The sequence below is a fragment of the Macaca nemestrina genome, chromosome 1, assembly GCF_043159975.1.
Source record: "Macaca nemestrina isolate mMacNem1 chromosome 1, mMacNem.hap1, whole genome shotgun sequence".
Lineage (NCBI taxonomy): Eukaryota > Metazoa > Chordata > Mammalia > Primates > Cercopithecidae > Macaca > Macaca nemestrina.
The window spans coordinates 191,005,349-191,025,929 of NC_092125.1; the positions used below are offsets into that span (position 1 = coordinate 191,005,349).

General features: G+C 45.6%; 1 protein-coding gene across 9 annotated transcripts in view; it reads right to left on the reverse strand.

Moving 5' to 3' along the window:
- TMEM269 (transmembrane protein 269) overlaps positions 1 to 20,581 on the reverse strand; it is a 34,211-nt gene extending 13,630 nt beyond the window's left edge. For 2 of the 9 annotated variants that reach the window (XM_071094800.1, XM_071094798.1), the window contains exons 1-5: positions 20,327 to 20,567; positions 15,771 to 15,909; positions 12,490 to 12,587; positions 11,649 to 11,792; positions 10,792 to 10,992 (exon numbers count right to left, since the gene is read on the reverse strand). In XM_071094800.1, coding sequence (XP_070950901.1) covers positions 10,792 to 10,992; positions 11,649 to 11,792; positions 12,490 to 12,587; positions 15,771 to 15,909; positions 20,327 to 20,354 — 610 coding nt within the window. In that variant the 5' untranslated portion in view covers positions 20,355 to 20,567. The other 7 variants (XM_071094803.1, XM_071094801.1, XM_011763764.3 and 4 more) reach the window with 7 other exon arrangements.

Consider the following 20,581-nt stretch of genomic DNA (forward strand, 5'->3'; position numbering starts at 1 on the left):
CTACATAGATTATCTCCACAAATGGTAATTAGGTTCTGTAGCATCCTGCTAAATTTTTTTGAATGGAGTTTTGTGTTTTCAGATAAGTAGGGGGTTGGAGGGAGCTGTCCCTATAAATACACAGAAATACTGTCATATGCTTAAAAAAAAAAAGCCGTTTTGGAACCAAATGACCTGGGGTACCCAACTACCAGTTAACCTCTCTGAACTGCAGTTTTCCCATCTACACAATGGAATGATATTTCCTTCCTGTCAGGAGTGTTGTTGAGAAATAATGTATGTAATAGATACTCAGTGTCTTAGTCCACTTTGTGCTGTTACAGCAATACCTTAGATTGGGTTTGTGTTTTTGTGGGGTTTTTTGTTTTGTTTTGTTTTGTTTGTTTTTTGTTTTTTTTGAGACAGGGTCTGGCTCTGTTGCCCAGGCTAGAGTGCAGTGGCATGATCTCGACTCACTGCAACCTCTGCATCTTTGCTTTCTGGCTCAAGCCATCCTCCCACCTCAGCCTCCTGGGTAGCTGGGACTACAGGCATGCACCACCATACCTGCTAATTTTGTATTTTTTTGTAGAGACAGAGTCTGACTTTGTTGCCCAGGCTGGACTCAAACTCCTGAGCTCAAGTGATCCACCCGCCTCAGCCTCCCAAAGTACTGGGATTACAGGGATGACCCAACATGCCTGGCCTAGATTGGGTAATTTATGAAGAACAGAGATTGGTTTCTTACACTTCTAGAAGCTGGGATGTCCAGTGCGGAGGGGCCTGCATCTGCTGAGGACCGTCTTGCTACATCATCCTGTGGCTGAAGGTGAAAGGGCAAGGGAGGGAGAAGGAGGCCAAACTTCATCCTTTTATTAGGAACTCACTCCCAAGATAACTAGCCTACTCCAGCAATAAGACATCATTACTCATTCATGATGGCAAAGCCCTCATAACCTAATCATCTCTTGACGTTTCCACCTCTTAACACTGTTGCATTGGGGATTATTTCTAACACATGAACTTTGGGGGACACATTCAAACCATAGCACTCAGAAAATGTTACTTCCCTTTCCAGCCACCTTTCAGATTGTTTCATGGGAAATGTTTTCAGATTTCACATAACCAGGAAAGACATGATCATTGTGTGGAAAGATTCTTAGTTGGGAACTGCTTGTATTAACATCACTCAGCCTTGGGTATATTCTTGTCCTGGAGAAACACTCTAGTATGGCACAGTTTTTCAAACTGCAAGTGGTTGTAAAATCAGTTTAGTAAATTATGACCAGCTTTTCTTTTCAATGAAATAATAAATTAGAAAATACCACATGTGGGGCCAGGCACGGTGGCTCATGCCTGTAATCACAGCACGTTGGGAGGCCAAGGAGGGCAGATCACGAGGTCAGGAAATCGAGACCATTCTGGCTAACACGGTGAAACCCTGTCTCTACTAAAAATACAAAAAAAAAATTAGCCGGGCGTAGTGGCAGGTTCCTGTAATCCCAGCTACTCAGGAGGCTGAGGCAGGAGAATGGTGTGAACCCGGGAGGTGGAGTTTGCAGTAAGTGGAGATCACGCCACTGCACTCCAGCCTGGGCGACAGAGCAAGACTCAAAAAAAAAAAAAAAAAAAAAACTACCACATGTGGTAAGGATATTGTTTGGTGAAACTTTTGTTTTAGGGTTACATACACATGAATGTGTATACTGCATTTGATGTAAAAATTATTCCTTACTGTGGGTTGTGGTAAAAAAATAAAAATAAAAAATCGAGATACAAGAGGATATCTGAACCAAGACAGCAACGGGTCATCTTTGTATTCTCCTTCCCTTTTTTTCTCCCCCACCTCTTTGAGTCAGGGTCTTCCTCTATCACCCAGGCTGGAGTGCAAGTGGTACAGTCACGGCTCACTGCATCCTTGAACTCCTGGGCTCAAGCAATCCTCCTACCTCAGCCTCCCAAGTAACTAGGACTACAGATGTGTACCACCACACCCAGCTAATTTTTTAAAATATTTTTGTAAAGATGGGGACTCGCCACATTGCCTAGGCTGGTCTTAAACTCCCGGCCTCCCAAATGCTGGGATTATAGGCATAAGCCACCATACCTGGCCTTTTATTCACATTTTAGAAAGAAAAAGATTTATTTTCTACTGCTAAGAAATACCAGGGTAAGGGGTCCAGAAGTCACTGTGTCCATAATTGGAATAACATTGAATGCTAAGGGTGTTATAAACATAGTCAAAGAAAACTAGGAACACATCATCTCTGCTTACCTGCCCAGAATTCCTTCATCCTGATGTGGTCCCTCCCCAATTTCTCAGAGGTACAGAGATATTTTTGAAGCCTTACATCTAAAACCAATAATGACAAGATTGACTTTGGAAGTCAAGCTGCCTGGGTTTGACGCTAAGATCCACTAGTTGGTGATTGTGTGGGCAAGTGTTAATCTCCCTAAGTCAATGATTTTTTTTTTTTAAATGAGACAGAGTCTTGCTCTGTCACCCAGGCTAGAGTGCAGTGGCACTATCTCGGCTCTGCCTTCTGCGTTCAAGCAATTCTCCTGCCTCAGCCTCATGAGCAGCTAGGATTACAGGCACCCGCCACCATGCTTGATTAATTTTTGTATTTTTAATAGAGATAGGGTTTCACTATATTGGTCAGGCTGGTCTCGAACTCCTGACCTCAAGTGATCCGCCCACTTCAACCTCCCAAAGTGCTGGGATTACAGGCATGAGCCACTCTGCCTGGCCCCTAAGTCAATAATTCTTAAGTTTTTTGGTCTCAGGGCTTTTTTATATGCTAAAACTTGTTGTATAGATCATATTTGCTTTATTAGAAATTAAAAGTTTAAAAAATATTTACTAATTCATTTAAAAGTGATAACCCTTATAGGATAACATAAATAACATTTTTGTGAAAAAAATTTCAAAAATAATCATTTAGTGAGAAGAGTGGCATTGTTTCACATTTTTGCAAATCTCTAATATCCAGCATAATAGAAAAAAGCTGAATTCTCATACCTGCTTCTGTATACTGGATTCTCATCTTGTTTTAGTTGAAATATATGAAGAAAATGTGGCCTCATATTGATATGTAGTTAGAAAAGGGAGGGGTATTTTAATAGCCTTTTATGATCATTGCAGATAAGCTTTACTACTATACCAAAACTCAGCGAGTGGTGGTTTCTTAAAGGTTAGTTGCAATGTAGAATCTGATAACATGTTAGTGATCTTTTTGTACTCTGTTACATTAAAATCCTTTGGTCTTTGAATCTTTCCCTATGAACAGATCTTTCACCCATGCATGATGTTGTAACATCATGCACTGATCATTTAGAAAATATTGGTTCGCTGAGGTATGCGAATTTTCTAAATGTTACTGCAGCATTACACAACATCAGAAATATTTATTCATTAATATCCACACTGATCTCACCAGAAAAGTCTTGAGTATTGGAAAAGTGTCAAATGCCCAGTGACGGAGTTTGGATACAAGTTTTCTAAAATTCTGCTTTTCACTTGGAAGTTAAAATTTTATCCTTGGCAACAAAAACTATTTCTTGAAGCAACAGGCTGTCTCCCTTTATATTTTCAGAAAGACAAGTCTGAGCAACCCCAGTTTGTCAATCGTCCTTTGGTGTTTCATAAGAAGCGAGTTCAGCTCAAACTCAAAGCAGTGCTTTTCCTCCAGAAAAACATCATCACTGCAGTATGCAGCAGGAATGTTCTATGTGTGCTTTCCATTTCATTCCACAGAATATTAAAAAGATGTGTACTCGGCCAGGCGCGGTGGCTCACACCTGTAATCCCGGCACCTTGGGAGGCCAAGGCAGGTGGATCACCTGAGGTCAGGAGTTCAAGACCAGCCTGATCAGCATGGTAAAACCCCGTCTCTACTAAAAATACAAAAAATTAGCGGGGTGTGGTGGCAGGTGCCTGTAATCCCAGCTACTTGGGAGGCTGAGGCAGGAGAATCACTTGAACCCAGGAGGCAGAGGTTGCAGTGAGCCAAGATCACGTCATTGCACTCCAGCCTGCGTGACAAGAGCAAACTCCGCCTCAAAAAAAAAAAAAAAAAAAAAAAATTTACTCAAGGGTAAAAGTTTAATAAAATTAATACTTTTTACTAGTCATCATGACATTCTTGAGTTTTTTGTTTTTTACTGTGAGCCTGCAGCAGTGAAAAGTACAGTAACTAGCAGTACCGTTTAGGACCACTCCCTTGATCCAAACCAGAATGCTGGGCATGTTGCACACCATTGCTTTGCTCCATTGGCAAAAATGTCAACAGAGTGACATTTTAGTCGCAGTTTTAGGATTAAGAAAACACGGTGGCTCACGCCTGTAATCCCAGTACTTTGGGAGGCTGGGTGGATCACAAGGTCAGGAGATTGAGACCATCTTGGCTAATACGGTGAAACCCCATCTCTACTAAAAATACAAAAAAAAAAAAAAAAAGAAAAATTCCGGGCGTGGTGGTGGGCACCTGTAGTCCTAGCTACCTGGGAGGCTGAGGCAGGAGACTGGCGTGAACCTGGGAGGCGGAGCTTGCAGTGAACTGAGCTCATGCCACTGCACTCCAACCTGGGCAACAGAGTGAAACTCCCATCTCAAAAAAAAAAAAAAAAAAAAACAGTTTTGACCCTGAAAGGGTCTCAGGAACCCTAGGGATCCACAGACCACACTTTGAGAACTGCTGACCTAAAACCTGTGGTCACCTACCTCATTGGATTGTTTAGGGGATTATGTAAAATAGTAAAATTCAAGGAATGGTTCCTGACATATAGTAAGTTATATGGTATAATATAGTAAACGTTATACATTTACTGTACATAGTAAATGTTAACTATTACTACTATTATAAATTGAAATATGTATATATGGGAAGAGAAGAAGGCTAGAGGGGACAGAAAGCCATCTAACATTTATTTAACATATTTTATATGTCATTCATTATTCTAGGTGTTTTACGTTCATCCACATAAAACATCACGGTTGTTCAATCCACAAAAGAACCCTGAAAGGAAGTAAATCCTCCATTTTACAGATAAGAAAATAGGCTTAGAGAGATTAAACGTTTTATTCAAGGTCACAGGGCTAAAAGAGTAGCAGAATTCTCAGTCACTTGATTCTGCTTATCAGACACAGGAGTAGGACTTCAGGTTAGGAAGAAGGGACTAGAAGCTGACCAGGAGGGAGATCTACACTCTCAAGTTTAGGACAAAGAGAACTGCCTAAACCCTGCTGGCTTCATGTATTCATTTGAGAAGTGTGGATTTTAAAGTCTCGGCCTTCTCCCTTGTTCCTAAGAGGAAGCCCAAGAAGAGACATTCTGTTTTAGAAAACCACTGTCTGAGGAAGTGAAGGCATTGAATGAGTAGCCTTAGTATCTGACACCCTGAAGCCCATATGGAAGTATAACCATACTCTCAGAGAGGTGCAAGGAAGCATAGATCCCTCTGTTAACCAGCTGTCAGCTGACCTATAACTATCCTAGTGTCATTAACCTACACAAAAACTGGAGGTAATTAAGTATGAATTATTGCTGTTACAATCAAGCCATAATTTACACATCCAAATGGGTATTTTACTTTTCAAAGCTGTCCTCCTGGGGGTCTGTGTATTTAACTCTGCTGCTTCACTTAAAATGGACATGGAAATTCTCTTTCAGAATTGCATCTTCTTCCTTTCAACATAGTTTCAAATTTTAGAAGCAGCCACAAGTCGTTTGAATTCAAATATGATACCTAATTTGATTTAAGAATAGAACATAATTGGCTAATCTCAAATGTTAGGTTTTTGGAAAGAATTTAGTCAGTTCAGAATAAAACATGTTTTTCGCTTTTTGGTGTTGTTGAGCACCTATTTATTCAGGCATTGTTACAGCTGCTTGGTCCTTAAGAATTTATGTGAAGACCATTTTCAAACTGGAGTTCCTAAAATGCTTTGATTAAGGGGAGCATCAGATTGAAATGAATGTACAGCATTGAAGGACATTGTATTGAGATGTCTAAGCCCGTGTATATTTGTAAAATTCTTACCACATTATAGTAACCTTGTATGTAACTTACTAGAATCCACAACTAAATCAATTCATATACAAAGTGAACATTTCTGAGTGTCAGGCACTATGGCAGATAGCAAAAATACAAAACCTAAACTGAAGGAGACATAAAGTCATGGAGCACAGGCAAATCCATTTAACTAGGAGCATATGAATGATTTAACAGGAAGGCACTATCTATTCTGTTACAGCCAAATCTTACTTTGGGTTTTTATTTTTAAACATCTAATTTGAGAATAGATGTATATTTACCACATGCATTGTTCTGGAAACTTAAAAAAGTTATATCCAGAGTAGAAGGTGTTCCAGCACAGTCTCTGAGGGTGGAGCAGAACCAGCCATCAATCCTTTTTTCCACCCTCTGGGAGGTGGAATGTCTGTCTACACTGGGGGTTCAGTGGACCTAAGTTCTCGGTGAGGTACAACTTTGCCATACAGTACTGTTTATTTCTATTTGATTTGGATTTTAGAATATGAAGTGGCATCTGAATTGCTAGAATTTAGTAGTTTCTAGGGTAGGAAAGAAAATCCACACGAGATCCTGCAAGCCAGATGATGCCCAATGTATCTAATTGCTAAACAAAGCAAAAGGCAGCAGCTTTGAACTATTAAAATACAGAATGTTTAAGTTACAAAATCCTACACACATTCAAACTGGGCAACAAGAGAGTCCTGTGATTAGCTCTACTCTCAGAGCCAGAGTCTGCAAGAGTAAGAAATGCTTCAGGAAGTCCCACCAGGCAGGGCTGAGGCCAAGGCCAATACCAGTTCTGAAGGCTGTCACTCCTTTCCAAGGGGTAGACCTTAGTAACACAGTCACCCCGTTGGTAGCGGAGCTGGAACTCAAACCCAGCCCACATTGAGCTTGAGGCGGGGGGATATTCTGTTCTACATGACATAAACAAGTATTGTCCCCAAGGGAGTCAGAACCCTGAATAAACAAAGAAGGGAAGGTCACTGACCCTACTTTGGGTTTCTCACTTCACGGCAAGAGACATACCATATATCTAGTATAGGACAACACAGGTATACGCAAAGCTTTAGTGCAGCTACACAAGGCTTGACCCGATATGCTGACACAAACCCCACAGAGGCCGGCAGGAGCTGGTAGAGCTGCTTAGCTTCCTCAGCGCTGTGGCGAAACACAGGCTGCCTTGCCCCACAGAGCATCTGGAAAGAAGATGTATGAGAGCGACCACATCAGGCAGTAAAAAGCAGACAGAGACAGTGGGGAGAAAAACAGCATGATGACACCTGGAAGAAGAAAAAGTGCAGACACTCAATTTCTAGAAAGCTGTCTTCTATGCTTTCTACCCTCTGCTCTCCCGTCCCCACCCTCCCATTCTTTATTTTTCACCCACAGTGCCTAAGAAACAAAAAGAGACAGGAGCCCTGTCTTCAAGTTCAGTTTAATAGAGATAGGTAAGTAACTAGAGAAGTATAGCCCAGTGCAGTCTCAGGTTCCATTGTGTCAAATTCACATCAGAAGTTCCAGCCAAGAATAAATCTGAATTGCCTTGGTTAGGGAAAACAAAACAAAACAAGATAAAAACCGAAAAACTCTTGTCAGGAAAAAAAAACTTCCTCATTGTTTGAAATTTAACATGTGATAATGACCAATGCAATATGGTATGTATGCAGAAAAGAGTTTACATGCAGGCCTGAGACTGCTATCCTCAGAAAGGCCTTCTTGCAAGGCTGGCCCTTGGCTGATGGCTGGAAACTTGAATAGTAAACAGTTCCCCAGACCAACATAAAACTTTCCCCAACTGATAAGAGTGTCTCACTGTTTCTGGACTGTCCATATAAGCACAGTGGTAACACCTGCTTTCCTTCTGGGAGTCTGGAATTTTCCTATGTGGTAGGCACAGGGTGCTGACGTGACCATCCCCCAGTAAAATCTTGGGCACTGAGTCTCTGATTAGTTTCCCTGGTAGACAACACTTTATTGTATTATCACAATTCAGTGCTGAGGAATTAAGTGCATCTCGTGTGACTCTACTGGGAGCGGACTCTCTGAAGCTTGCACCTGGTTTCCCCTGAACTTTGTCCCATGCACCTTTTCCCTTTGCTGAGTTTGCTTTGTATCCTTTTGCGGAAATCAGTCTTAGCCATGAGTACAACAACAAGCTGAGTCCTGTGAGTCTTCTTAGAGGTGGTCTTGGGGACTCCCAACACAATTTGCCTCTCAGATTCGCCACCAAAAGACAAAAGAGCACTCATGTTTGTGGAATATCTATTTTGCACTAGACATTCTGCTAGATACGTATATTTTTTTTCATTTACACTTCACAATAATCCCATGGTTTAGAACTAAGTCTGTTTTTCATAAGAAGAAACAGAAGTAACCCATGCAAGGTCCTGATTCAAACCCACTTCTGTTTGACTCTTAAAAACTAGACACACTGCCTCAGGGAGCTCAAAAAGAGGACAAAGAGAGTATGAGCCAATGGTATTTCCATGGGAATGATCACCATGTATCCTGTAAGAGAAATCAGAACATATGATCTGATAGAAGGCCGCTTCTAGGAGTAAGAAGCAGTTAACGATACGCATGGGCATTTTGGAATACTGCATTTCAAGAATAGTCATTGATCTGTTGAGGCAAAAAGACAATCGTGAAAACCAGAGTTGTCTTGGAAAGTACCTGCCCAGTGCATTGGCTCATGCCTGTAATCTCAGCACTTTGGGCGGCCAAGGCAGGAGGATTGCTTGAGTCCAGGAATTTGAGATCAGCCTGGACAAAAGAGTGAGACCCCGTCTCTACCGTATATATATGATACTGGGGTACTCTCTGTAAAAAAAAAAAAAAAAAAAAAGTATATCCTAAGGTCTCAGAGTGCTGGTCACAGGCCAGTTCTCAGACGTACGAAGCTCTGTGGGGTAGAAGGGACCTCAGTCTAAGAAGGCGACTGGCTGCACTCCAAATAAAAGGAATGTCCACAGCAGCCATTTTGAAATCTACCCAGTAGGGCTCTGGTATTAACTGTTGTCAAAATCTGTAAGGTGCAGTTTCCTCCTTTACTCACACAGCAGGACAATCTGAGGAAGGCTGAGGCCAAGTATGTGGTTTACTTTGAGACAAGGGGGATCAGTAGTATCCACAGGAGTGAAGAACACTAAGAAATACTACTGTTATGAGATAGGAGAAGGGGAGGTGGAGGAGAAGAACGAGGCTAGAAATGGACACATCTGTACCAAAGGATTTATATTTATTATCTCATTTAATCTCAGTAATCCTGCAAAGTAGGGATTAGTGGCTTCGTTTTACAGATGAAGAAAATTGAGCTCAAAACAGTGAGGTATTAGCCCAAGTTCATACAACTAATATGTGCTAGAGTTAGAGCTTGGGCTCAGGTCTTCCTGAGAAGCTTCCAAACCCAGAAGCTTCTCACCACTGTTCTGCCTCTGCCACCTAAGGCATAGGAGGAGCCAGCTCCTGGAACTTGGATAGGGCTGTTGGTACTAATGTTACAAAAGGTATAAACCTTAAAAGAAAGGTCAGGATGAAACCGAAGACCCTATAAACTAGAGTGGACTCACACGGGAATAAAGGAAGGAACTCTGTATCCCCATAGATGTTTGTCTTGTTTACAGGAGCACATTTTAAGAGAAGAAAAGCTGATATTCCTTGAAGGAAGCCCTAAATCAGGGGAAGCTCTAGGGAGACTTCTGCAAGGTGCCAGTGTGACCAGGAACTCAGGGCCTGGAACCCAGTGCTCAGTTACTTCAACCCCAACCCTAAGAGTCATCCATGTCTCCTCCTCCTTCCTCAATGTCAATTCTATTTCCAACATTTATCTCAAATCCATTCACTTCTCTTTATCTCCACTGCCACCATCACCTCTCATCTGAACAAAAAGTTTGTTTTCCTACTTACATTCTCAGGCCTACAATCTATTCTCCACATTGCAGTCAAAGTGATCATTGAAAACTGCTGCTCCAGCCATGTCAGTTCCCTGCATAAATCCCTTTAGAAGCTCCTCATTTGCCTTTGGTCTCAAATCCCAAATCCTGCCAGGTCTGCTCACCTCATGGCCTCAGTCTTTGTCACTGGCTATCTCAGCAAGTTTCAGCCACATTGCTCCACTAATGTGTCCAGCCCCTGTGGCCTCAAAGCCATCACAACTGTTCCTCTTCCTGAACCTCCTGAACCTCCCCATCCCCACCTGGCCACTCCTCTTGTAGGTCTCACTTAAATGACACCTGCTTAAGGATCCTCTCCTTCCCTTCAGATCATCCCAGCCTGAAGTAGGTCACCCTCTGACACTCTCTCAGAGCACCATGCACTTGCATAATACATACAGTAAAACTCTATGTTTCTAGTTATTTCTGCCATCATTTGTTTGGTATCTGTCTCCCCTGTGATCAGGCTCTAGATTCAGAGGCAGGGACTGTTTGCCTAGTTTACCAATTTGATTTCCAGTACCTGGCACACGGGGGGTGCTTCCTAAATCTCTTTTGAACTTATTAACATTTAGCAAATAGATACTGAGCACCTACCATGTGATTGACACACTTCTAGGCACTGGGGATTATATTAATAGCATGAATAAAAGAGAGTCCTCTATTGGGGGGTTGGTTTAGTGTTTATAGACAATAAGAAAACTAGTAAGTATGTCAGATGATCATCAGTTCTATGGGGAAAAATAAAGCCGAACAAGGGAGATAGAAAAATGCTGGGGTGAGGTACAGTGGCAATAAGCAACAGTGATAACAAACAGGCCATAGTGACATTTTCACTCACCTCCCATATAAACCAATTTTTTCCAGTTCTCAGACTCCAGGATTTTGTCATATGGATAGTAGCTCTGGTCCATCATGAAGAGAATCATGAGTGAGGCCATGCAGCAGAGGATGAACCTGTTGCCTTTGGTCAGAAGAGAGGTGGAAGCCAAGATGCAGGAAGCATAGGGGCAGGGTAGACCCTTGTATGTGGAGGGGACTCCTGCCGGGAAGAACACTGGAGATTAGCTGCTTCCCTCTGCTCTAAAGATACCAAAATGAAGCAGGCCCCTCTCTCTTTGGGTATTCCCCTACCCAGGATACAATATTCCCTTAAACCCAAAGGCAGTGGCAGGCTGAAAATCATTTATTCACAAAGATGATGCATGGGTTTTACATTGGGTTTCCAAGGGAAAGCAGACAGCCAGCTAGGACCAGGGTGTGCCCTGGCTCCTAGGAAGTCTCTGCTTTGAGACCTGCTAGTCTAAGTCCTGTGCTGTATCTGCTCTCCCTCACTTTGTGACCTTAGGCAAGATAATTTCTCTCACTGGAGCATGGTTTCTCCATCTGTTTTCAGGAACTAGAATATACCTCCAGTTCTAGTCCAAGAATCAGTGTGCTCCATCCAAATGTCACAGGTCATGCATTGAGAAAGAGGTACAGCTGCTCCAAGAAACAAAAGCCCTTGCCTCCCAGCCCAGGGCTCTGCCAATGCAGCCTGCAGCCTTCAATGAGCATGAGGCATGGGGCATGCAAGGAGGAAGGAAGAGGAGCTCCAAAAAAGGAGTCAGTAACTGCACCCCAGGCTTCTGGCATCTGACAGATGCCAGTTCTGTGCTCCCCTGCCCTCTGTTCTAAGGCAACCTTGGTTCCACTCACCAGGTGAATAAAAGCACAAGTGGAAAGAAGCAGCTGACACATAGATGATGGCCAGGATCCCACTCAGAAGTCCATCCACGCCTAGGAGCAGAGCAGAGGCCAGGCCGAAGGTGGTGAAGACGGCAAAGTCATTCAGCTCAGCTCCTGCCCCAGAGGGCCCAAAGTTAGAAGAACTTATACTCCCATGTCTTGCACCTTAGTCCCCCTCTAGTAGGGGAGCTGGGGTAGTGACAAGAGGGGTCCTGAGGTCCCAGAAAGCAACAGCTGCTCCCCTGGGGGGCAGTCTGTAGATCAAAGACCAGGATTTCCTCCTGGCTCTGCCTTGTGCTGGCCAGTGGCCCTGGGCAAGTATTTCCCTCTCAGATCTTAGTTTTCCTATCCTTTAACATGCAAGGGTTGGGCTACAATCAGATACAAACTGATAAGCTATGGGACTTTTTTCAAGCTAAATCTTACATGGAAGCATTTTACTGTATTTTAAACCAGCTGCTCTGCTGGTTTAATTTTCATCTCCTCTCTGCCAACCTCCTCTCACCCCACCCCTACCCACTTCCACTCCAATACCTGGATGGGTCCAGAACAGGGAAGCAGGGCAGATGAGAAAACTGAAAGCCAGGACAAGGACTGCCCAAAGGTCAGTAAGTGAGCCAGCAGAGGAGCTGGAGCTGGACTGCGGGGCTCTCGAACTCCTGCTCCAGGGCTGCTGCTGCTGCTCTCAGGGGGGTGTGAACAGGGGTGGATGCCTGAGGAAGGCCTGCGGGATGTTAGAGGATGGACGAAGGGGTGACCCCAGATGGATGCTACTGGGGACAAGGATTAGGGGCCTGGGGCCTGAACTCACCCCATTTGGAGCAGATGTTGATGTGGCTGGTCATTGCCCTGACTGCCATGTCCAACAGGAAGCTGACCAGGAGCATCCAGGAGGCATAGTGGCGTTTCCTAAAGTGCAGGCCAGCAAGCCCGAATGGGGAAGCACTTTCGCAGTCTCCACTGGAGACTCTCCCCCACCCCCCATTAGTATATTAGTATACACTAATATACTTCCTACATACCTCCCACACTTGCACACACACACACATCCCTTCATGTCCCCCACACTCACATCCTTTCTGATATATGCTGCTTTTCACACCACACATGCACACATACACGCCTACATCCCTCACAAACTCAATCTACAGTCTTAAAGAGGTACCCCAAACCCCCTAGAACATCACTGAGATCCCTTCCAACTCTAACTTCCAGGCATTTTTGATGGCACAGGGGACCTAGGTTCTAGCCCAGCCTCTGCCACCATCTCTCTATGAATTATTAGCTAAATCACTACCCCATCTCTAGGCTTGTTCCCCCATCTGTAAAATGAGGAGTGTGTGCTAAATGATTTGTTTAATAGATACAAACCTATTCAGATGACCTGTTTCTCCTTGTGTGAGTTTTGGTAACTTATGTCTTTTTTTTTTTTTTTTTTTGAGACAGAGTCTAGCTCTGTTGCCCAGGCTAGATGCAGGGGTGCGATCTCGGCTCACTGCAAGCTCTGCATCCAGGGTTTACGCCATTCTCTTGCCTCAGCCTCCCAAATAGCTGGGACTACAGGTGCCTGCCACCACGCCCGGCTAATTTTTTTGTATTTTTAGTAGAGACAGGGTTTCACCATGTTAGTCAGGATGGCCTCGATCTCCTGACCTCGTGATCCACCCGCCTCGGTCTCCTAAAGTGCTGCGATTACAGGCGTGAGCCACTGCGCCTGGCAACTTATGTCTTTTAAGGGATTGATTATTTTCAGCTACGATATCAAATTTGTGGGCAGAGGCTTGTTCATAGCATTCCTTTATTATACTTTTAATGTCTGTGGAATCAGTAGTAATGACCCTTGTTTTATTTCTGATATTGGTAATTTCTGTCTTTTCATTTTTTTAACTTGGTTAGCTTGGCTAGAGGTTTATCGATTTTATTGATCTCAAAGAACCAGCTTTTGGTTTCATTGATTTTTCTCTATTAATTTCTTGTTTTCAATTTCTTTGATTGCCACTCTAATTTTTATTTTATTTTTTGAGATGGAGTCCCTCTGCTGCCCAGGCTGGAATGCAGTGGTGCGATCTCCGCTCACTGCAACCTCTGCCTCCCAGGTTCGAGCGATTCTCCTGCCTCAGCCTCCCAAGTAGCTGGGATTACAGGTATGTGCCACCACACCTGGCTAATTTTTGTATTTTTAGTAGAGATGGTGTTTCACCATGTTGGCCAGGCTGGTCTTGAACTCCTGACCTCAAGTGATCCACCTGCTTCAGCTTCCCAAAGTGCTGGAACTACAGGCATGAGCCACTGCACCCGGCCTAATTTTTACTTTTTACTTTTTATGCTTACTTTGGATTTATTTGCTTTTCTTTTTCTAGTTTCCTAAGGTTAAAGCTTAAATTATGGATTTTAAATCTTTTCTTTTTTGAATATATGCATTCAATGAAATAAATTTCCCTCAAAGCAAAGCACTGCTTTCCCTGCATCCTATAAGTTTTGATAAATCGTGTTTTCATTTTTTTAGTTCAAAACATTTTTAATGTTTCGTGAGACTTCTTCTTTTATCCATGTGTCATTTAGAAGTGTGTTGTTTAATCTTCATATATTTCAGGATTTTTCAGCTGTCTTTCTGTTACTGACTTCTAGTTCATTTCCATGTGGGCTGAGAGTATGCTTCTTTTAAATTTGTTAAGGTATGTTTTATGGCCCAGAATGTGATCTGTCCAAGTGAGCTGGAGAAGAATGTGTACTCTGCATGGTTGGATGAAGTACTCTATAGATGTCCATTTTATCCAGGTGACCAATGGTGTTGCTGACTTCAACTATGTCTTTGCTGATTTTCTGCCTGCTGGATCTGTCAGTTTCTGATAGAGGGGTGTGGAAATCTCCAACCTTGATAGTGGACTCATCAACTGTCCTTGCAGTTCTATTAGTTTTGTCTCATGTATTTTGATGCTTTAAATTATTTCCATGAGCTCTTTCAGATCCCACATTCTTGATTCTGTGCCTCCATCCAGCACCTGTTCCCAGGTCCCTCTAAAAGCTGCCACCACAGCTCCAAGCAAACCTTCCCTGAGAGGCCCATTCTCAAGTCTGCACCCGGATTGCAATGCTTAGGCAGCCCAGGAGAAGCAAAGGGCCTGACCTAGACCTCAGCTGTCTCCAAACAACCACAGCATTTCCTTTGTTTAGACCCAGTCCTATGTATCTAAAGGGGACTGAAGCTAAATAAAAATACTCAGGGCACCATTATGGCAAAAAAACAACACTCCCAGATAATTAGGCTGAACTAAGAAGATAGAAGTTTTCTGGGCTGGGCACAGTGGCTCACGTTTGTAATCCCAGCACTTTGGGAGGCCTAGGCAGGTGGATCACTTGAGCCCAGGTGTTTGAGACCAGCCTGGGCAATATAGTGAGACCTCATCTCTAAAAAAAAAAAAAAAAAGTTTCTTTAAAAAAGAGATTTTCTGCTGTAGGTGTGCCCTACTTTATTATACTCGAAAAACCAAGATTTTAGAGAATCACAAAAATTTCCAGCTGCAAGGGAGCTTAAACATCATCAGGTAAAGTCATCTTATCTTATGGATGAGAAACAAATCCAAAGAGAAGTCACTTGCTGATGGTTATAGACAATCGAGTAGATTAGGAGGACGTTACCTGCATCATAAAGGATTTATCTTTAAAGGACTGATATCCCGAAAACATCGAAATGGGATTCAACTTACAGAAATAGAATTTGCTTACAACGTTTTAGGGGAACATATGCATGTCTCGGACCTTCCAGAACAGTGCTAATTTCAAATATTCTGCCAGGTCGTATGATCTAAGAATTAGAAAATATGAACTGTGGCCTACCCAAAGATTGTATAAAGGCCACCAGAACAGAATCTCTTGACTTTCTCATAAAAACCATTCTAGACTGCCACAGCTGGAATGAACTGGTACAGTTGAGTCTGGGATCTTGGCCCTTTGACTCCTAAGCCACTGCACTTTCCCCGGGTACACTGTGGATTCCTGTGCCTCAGTGCCTGCTCTCTAGACTCTCCCTCTCCTTCCCTCATGCCATTGGCTCCAGCTCTTGGCTAAGAGATTGCTGGGCCCCAGACCTACCTGCTGAAGCTGAAGATGATGGAGAAGAGCCCCAGGACCATGTTGGCCAGAGATAAGGCATTGGTAACATCCTTCCAGGAAACCTCATTTATCTGGGAATGGCTCTGGTCATGGCTCAGGAAGAAACTGGTACCCTTACCTGGGGCCCAAGAGAGAGGGGCAAAGGGTTCCCAAGGTCAAGGAGTCCCAGAAGAGGCTCCCAGGGACCTGTTCCACTAGACCTCATCCCAAAATGGCACCCTCCCTACATTCAGTTTCACTGGCTGGACTAGACTAAGGGAGACAGGAGGTAGATGAAGGAGACTCAGGAGGTGAAGACAAAGGTGCTGAGGATCCAGCGTCTTGGAAAAGCTCAATAGCAGAGTGGGTGAACCAACACAAGCATAGTTTCCACTCCCTCTCTGGCTGCACCTTTGCCCTGCAGCGCAGACATCCCTCCAGTCCATATGCCGACCATCCTGGAGCCCCATGGCCCAGAATGCAGGGGATATGGGCCCTTCTCACATCTGAGAGGTGGGCCCTTGTCACTGACCAAGGGTTGGCCTGAGAGAGAAGAAGTGCCAGGAAGCCCTGTTGTCCCACAGTCCAAGCTCACTCCTCCTGAAGCAAAGGGCTGCAGCTGAGGTGCCTTAAGGTCCTGGTTCTGACAGGCCCCAATCAGAACAGCAGGCCTACTTCCCACAAGAGATGACAGATTAAAAATGAATGTGTAGCCAGACACGGTGGCTCATGCCTGTAATCCCAGCACTTTGGGAGGCCAAGGCAGGTGGATCACCTGAGGCCAGAAATTCGAGACCAGCCTGGCCAACATGTTGAAACCCCGTCTCTACTAAAAATACAAAAATTAGCTGAGTATGGTGGTGCATGCCTGTAATTCCAGCTACTCAGGAGGCTGAGGCAGGAGAATCGCTTGAACCTGGGAGGCAGAGGTTGCAGTGAGCCGAGATTATGCCACTGCACTCCAGCCTGGGCAACAGAGCAAGACTCTGTCTCAAAAAAAAAAAAAAGAATGTGTACAACACTGAATAGTTCACAAAGATCGTTTCACCATGTTCTCATTCCCGTGTCTCCTTCTCAGAGCCTGACAACCTCAGGAGATGGTGCTAGAATTCTCACCTATTTTATGAATGAGGAAACTACGGTTAAAAGAAAGGAAGGTATTTGCTCAAAGTCACACAGTAAGTAGAACCAAATCCCATCTGATTCTAAATCTGGTGTTTCTTCTGCTGGAAGCATAGATTTTAGCAGGAGGAGGTATATGGGATGTGGCAGTGAGGGAGCTCGATGGCCAGGTCTGCGAGACAGCAGCAGCCTCCCTGTGTGTGCGGCACCGTCCAGCCTAGGTCCCACAGCGCTCCCAGTCTCTCCCAGTCTCTCCCACAACAGGGAATTGGCTGGCCCTGCCCATCTTCACAGCCTGTCTTATCTCTGCCTTTACTCTAAGACCACATTTGTACACCTTACACATAATCTGCTTGTGCAACTGAGTCTCTTGGAGAAAGAGCCCCATTCCTCCTCAAAACTGAGAAGCCCCACTGGTTGGGGCAAATGTATCAGCCACAAATAGATCCTGCACTTGAGTAAAATAAACAAGCTTCAAGGTGTTCCCAGATCTGTCTTCTCATTTAATCCTCACCCATTTCAGAGGTGAGGATTAATCTCACCTCCAGCTCTGCCTCCATCCAGCCCCTCTGTTCAGCCCCAGGCCCATCTGGTCTGGACAAGAGCTGAGACAAACCGTGGTCCTTTCTCATTAACCTGCCACAAAGATGCCAGCAGCTGGGAGGGCTGACTTGGAGTTTGGGACTAGAGTTTATCAGGACAGCACTGCTGGGCTCACTGCCTCAGTGGGCCAGCCTCACTCACCAAAGGGGATCAGTAGCTACGTGGCCACAGCCATTGGGATTCCTAAGACCTTCTTATGCCAGAGTCCCTCCAAACCTACGACAGGAAGCAATGCAAGCCAGGGAAATCTGGGAGGGGAAGGGGACAAAGGACTTGCTGCATACTCCCTCCCCGTGAACCTGCTGTAGTGGTCTCTCCTGGGTCTCTGGGCTGACCCCAGCAAGATCAAACATCCCAGTGTCTGCTGCTCAGAGTCAGCAGGTGCCCAGGGTCTGTCTACCAGCTGTCAAGCATTGCTGCTGCCTCTGTGCTACTTCACAGCTGGTTAATTTTTAATTAATGGTCAATTGTCTACTATATTATCTCTTTCGTTATCTCCTCCATTCACAAACCACTTTCACATTTAGGATTTCCACTGGCCCTGTGAGCACTGTCAGGCAAGGGTTCTAATCCCTACTTTCCAGGTAAAGCAAGGAAGACTCAAGAGATGGGAACAACCTAGCTCAAGGTCACACCAGAAGTGGCAGAACAAAACTTACAATTTTGCCTTAAGTGTTCTTTCCCCTGTGCTCTGCTGTCTACCAACCAATAGGACTGAGCATTGTATTGGTTATATGCTGTGCCTGAGTTGGGTGCTGGTAGAAACCTTGGTCCCTGCCATCACAGAGTTTACAACCTATCCAAGGAAACGAGTCTTTTGCATACATGTGGAGACTTAGACTCTATTCATAGTGGTACCTTATCTTACAGATGGGGAAACTGAGGTTTCAGGAGAGTTAAGTGACTTGTCCAATAAATGGTGGAGCCAGGATTTGATTTGGGTCTCCTCTTTCCCAATTAAATGCTGTTTGCAGCAGAATGCACAAGTCCCAGGCGTGAAAGGATGTGGAACTGAGAATAAGGGCTATAGAAGACAACAGAAATAAGGAGCCACCCGCCATTCATTCAGCAAATGTTTGGCCAGGGGCAAGATGTGGTGCCTGGTGCTTGGGACACAGAGAAGATTAAGACCAAGGGACACAGTTTAGCCACAGTACCTAACTCTGCACAGAAAAGAGGCGACCAGGCTACTAAGGGAGCACCGAAAAGGGGCTCAGCCTGCCAGGAGGTGAGAAGGCTCCCAGGAGGGTTGAGGGCTGAGGCTTGGCATAGCACCAGACTGCAGGTGATCTGGTCACTCCCCAGCTTTTTGAATGCCCTCAGGATGGAGTCCAACTCCTGTGTTTGGTATGCCAGCTCTGCTCAGCTCTCCCAGCTTCCTCTCAGTCCTCCCCACCCTTCTCAGACCCTCTCTTTGGCCTTGGGTTGGGTAGTGCTCCTCTTTGGGAAGCCCCTCTGACATCCCCCACCCCGCCCCGAGCATGTTAGGTGTCCCTCATCTGTATGGTTTCATCTTCTTGTGCTTACCATGTGATACTTGGCACTCTGTTTTGGCAGAGTTTTGGCACCGCCTACCCTGGGGTTCCTATAGGGGATGCAATTTGAGTGCTGGCTGAGGTCCCTGCGCCCAGTATGAGGCCTGACAATAGAAGTTGTTCTGTGTTTGTTAAATTAACATCACAGGTCACTCTGGTGCTTCCCTGAGGCCCTCTGGTTGCACCAAATTTATTGACCCCCCATCTAACCCTGCCCAATGTGGCCTCCAAGAAGCCTTCTCAGATGAACGCCCAACAGTCCAGCCCCTTCCACATACCCAGCAACTACCCAGTTCTTATGATCTTCTACTTACTCATTTTTAAAATGCTGTTTATTTATTGCTGATGGCTGCTCTGTGTCAGGCCTTGTGTCGGGGGGGATGGGGAGAAGAACAAGAGCCAGGCTGCACCCTCCAGCAACTCAGAGTCTGGTAGAGGAGGCAGCTGTGTGTAGGGACAAGTGTAATGTTGGACAAGGGGATGCGCCAGCTGTTGTGGAGAGACTAAGTCTGGGGTGGGGCAGAGGAAGGTTCCACTCCTGTGGTGACATTTTTCAGGGTCTCTAAGGATGAACAAAGAATTAGGAGGGGCATTCTTGGCCCAGGGTATGAGCCGCAGGTGCGGAAGCACGATGAGGAGGCTGGATCCCTGGATCCTGGAAGAGAGGGGTGACCAGAGGTGACACTGGCAGGTAGGCTGCAGGGGGTGGTCGTGCAGACGTGACCTTGAGTGGCAGCCCGTGGCGGGCACTGTGCTGTTCAGTAAGGGAGCAGAGTCTTGGTCAGACACGGGCAGGGAGCGCAGGGCGGCTTTGAGGGGACAAACTACAGAAAAGGAAACCGGCCAGGAGACGGGAGGGGGTGAAGGGGGGAGAGGGGCGGGGCGGGGGGAGCGTGGACGTGAGGAGGAGAAAAGCAGGGCTGTGACAGTGGGGCTGGAGAGGAGGGGAGAGTTGAGTATGGCTCTGAGGTTTCTGAGTGGTGGGGCGGCGCCTCCGCGGAGTGAAATCATCCAGGCGGACTCTCCAGCAGGTGACACGCGTGGCAGACACGGCAACGCCGCTCATGCCAATTCCAGACCCTCTCCCCTCCCAGCCCCCGCTCCTTTCCTGGAGGCTGGAAACCGTCCCCGGCCTCTGGGGACGGGACGTGGTCCCCTGGCCCACTCTGGCTGTCCCAAGGCTGCCCAGGCCTGGCTCCAGCCGCTACCACACCGGGAAGATGGAGCTGGGCTGCTCGCCAACAGCACCCGGGCAGCGGCGCTTCTTGTCCCTTCCACGCGGCCGCGGAGGCTCACCTGGGGGCTCACCCTGGGGACAAGGCATTCCTACATGAAATGGGGGTCCGCCCTCCTGCCCCGTTTCCTGTGCAGTGCAGGGGGCCAGCCCTGAAGAGGAGAGCCTCTTGCTCCCACCCTGGCTCTTAGCTCACAATCCCCAGAGCAGGGGAGGGGTTGCGGGTCTGTAGTCAGGGAGAAGGGCCTCAGTTTCCAGGGGAGCCCAGGTCTTGTAGTAGGGGCGGCGGGGAATGGAGGAGTCCCGGGGGAGGGGAC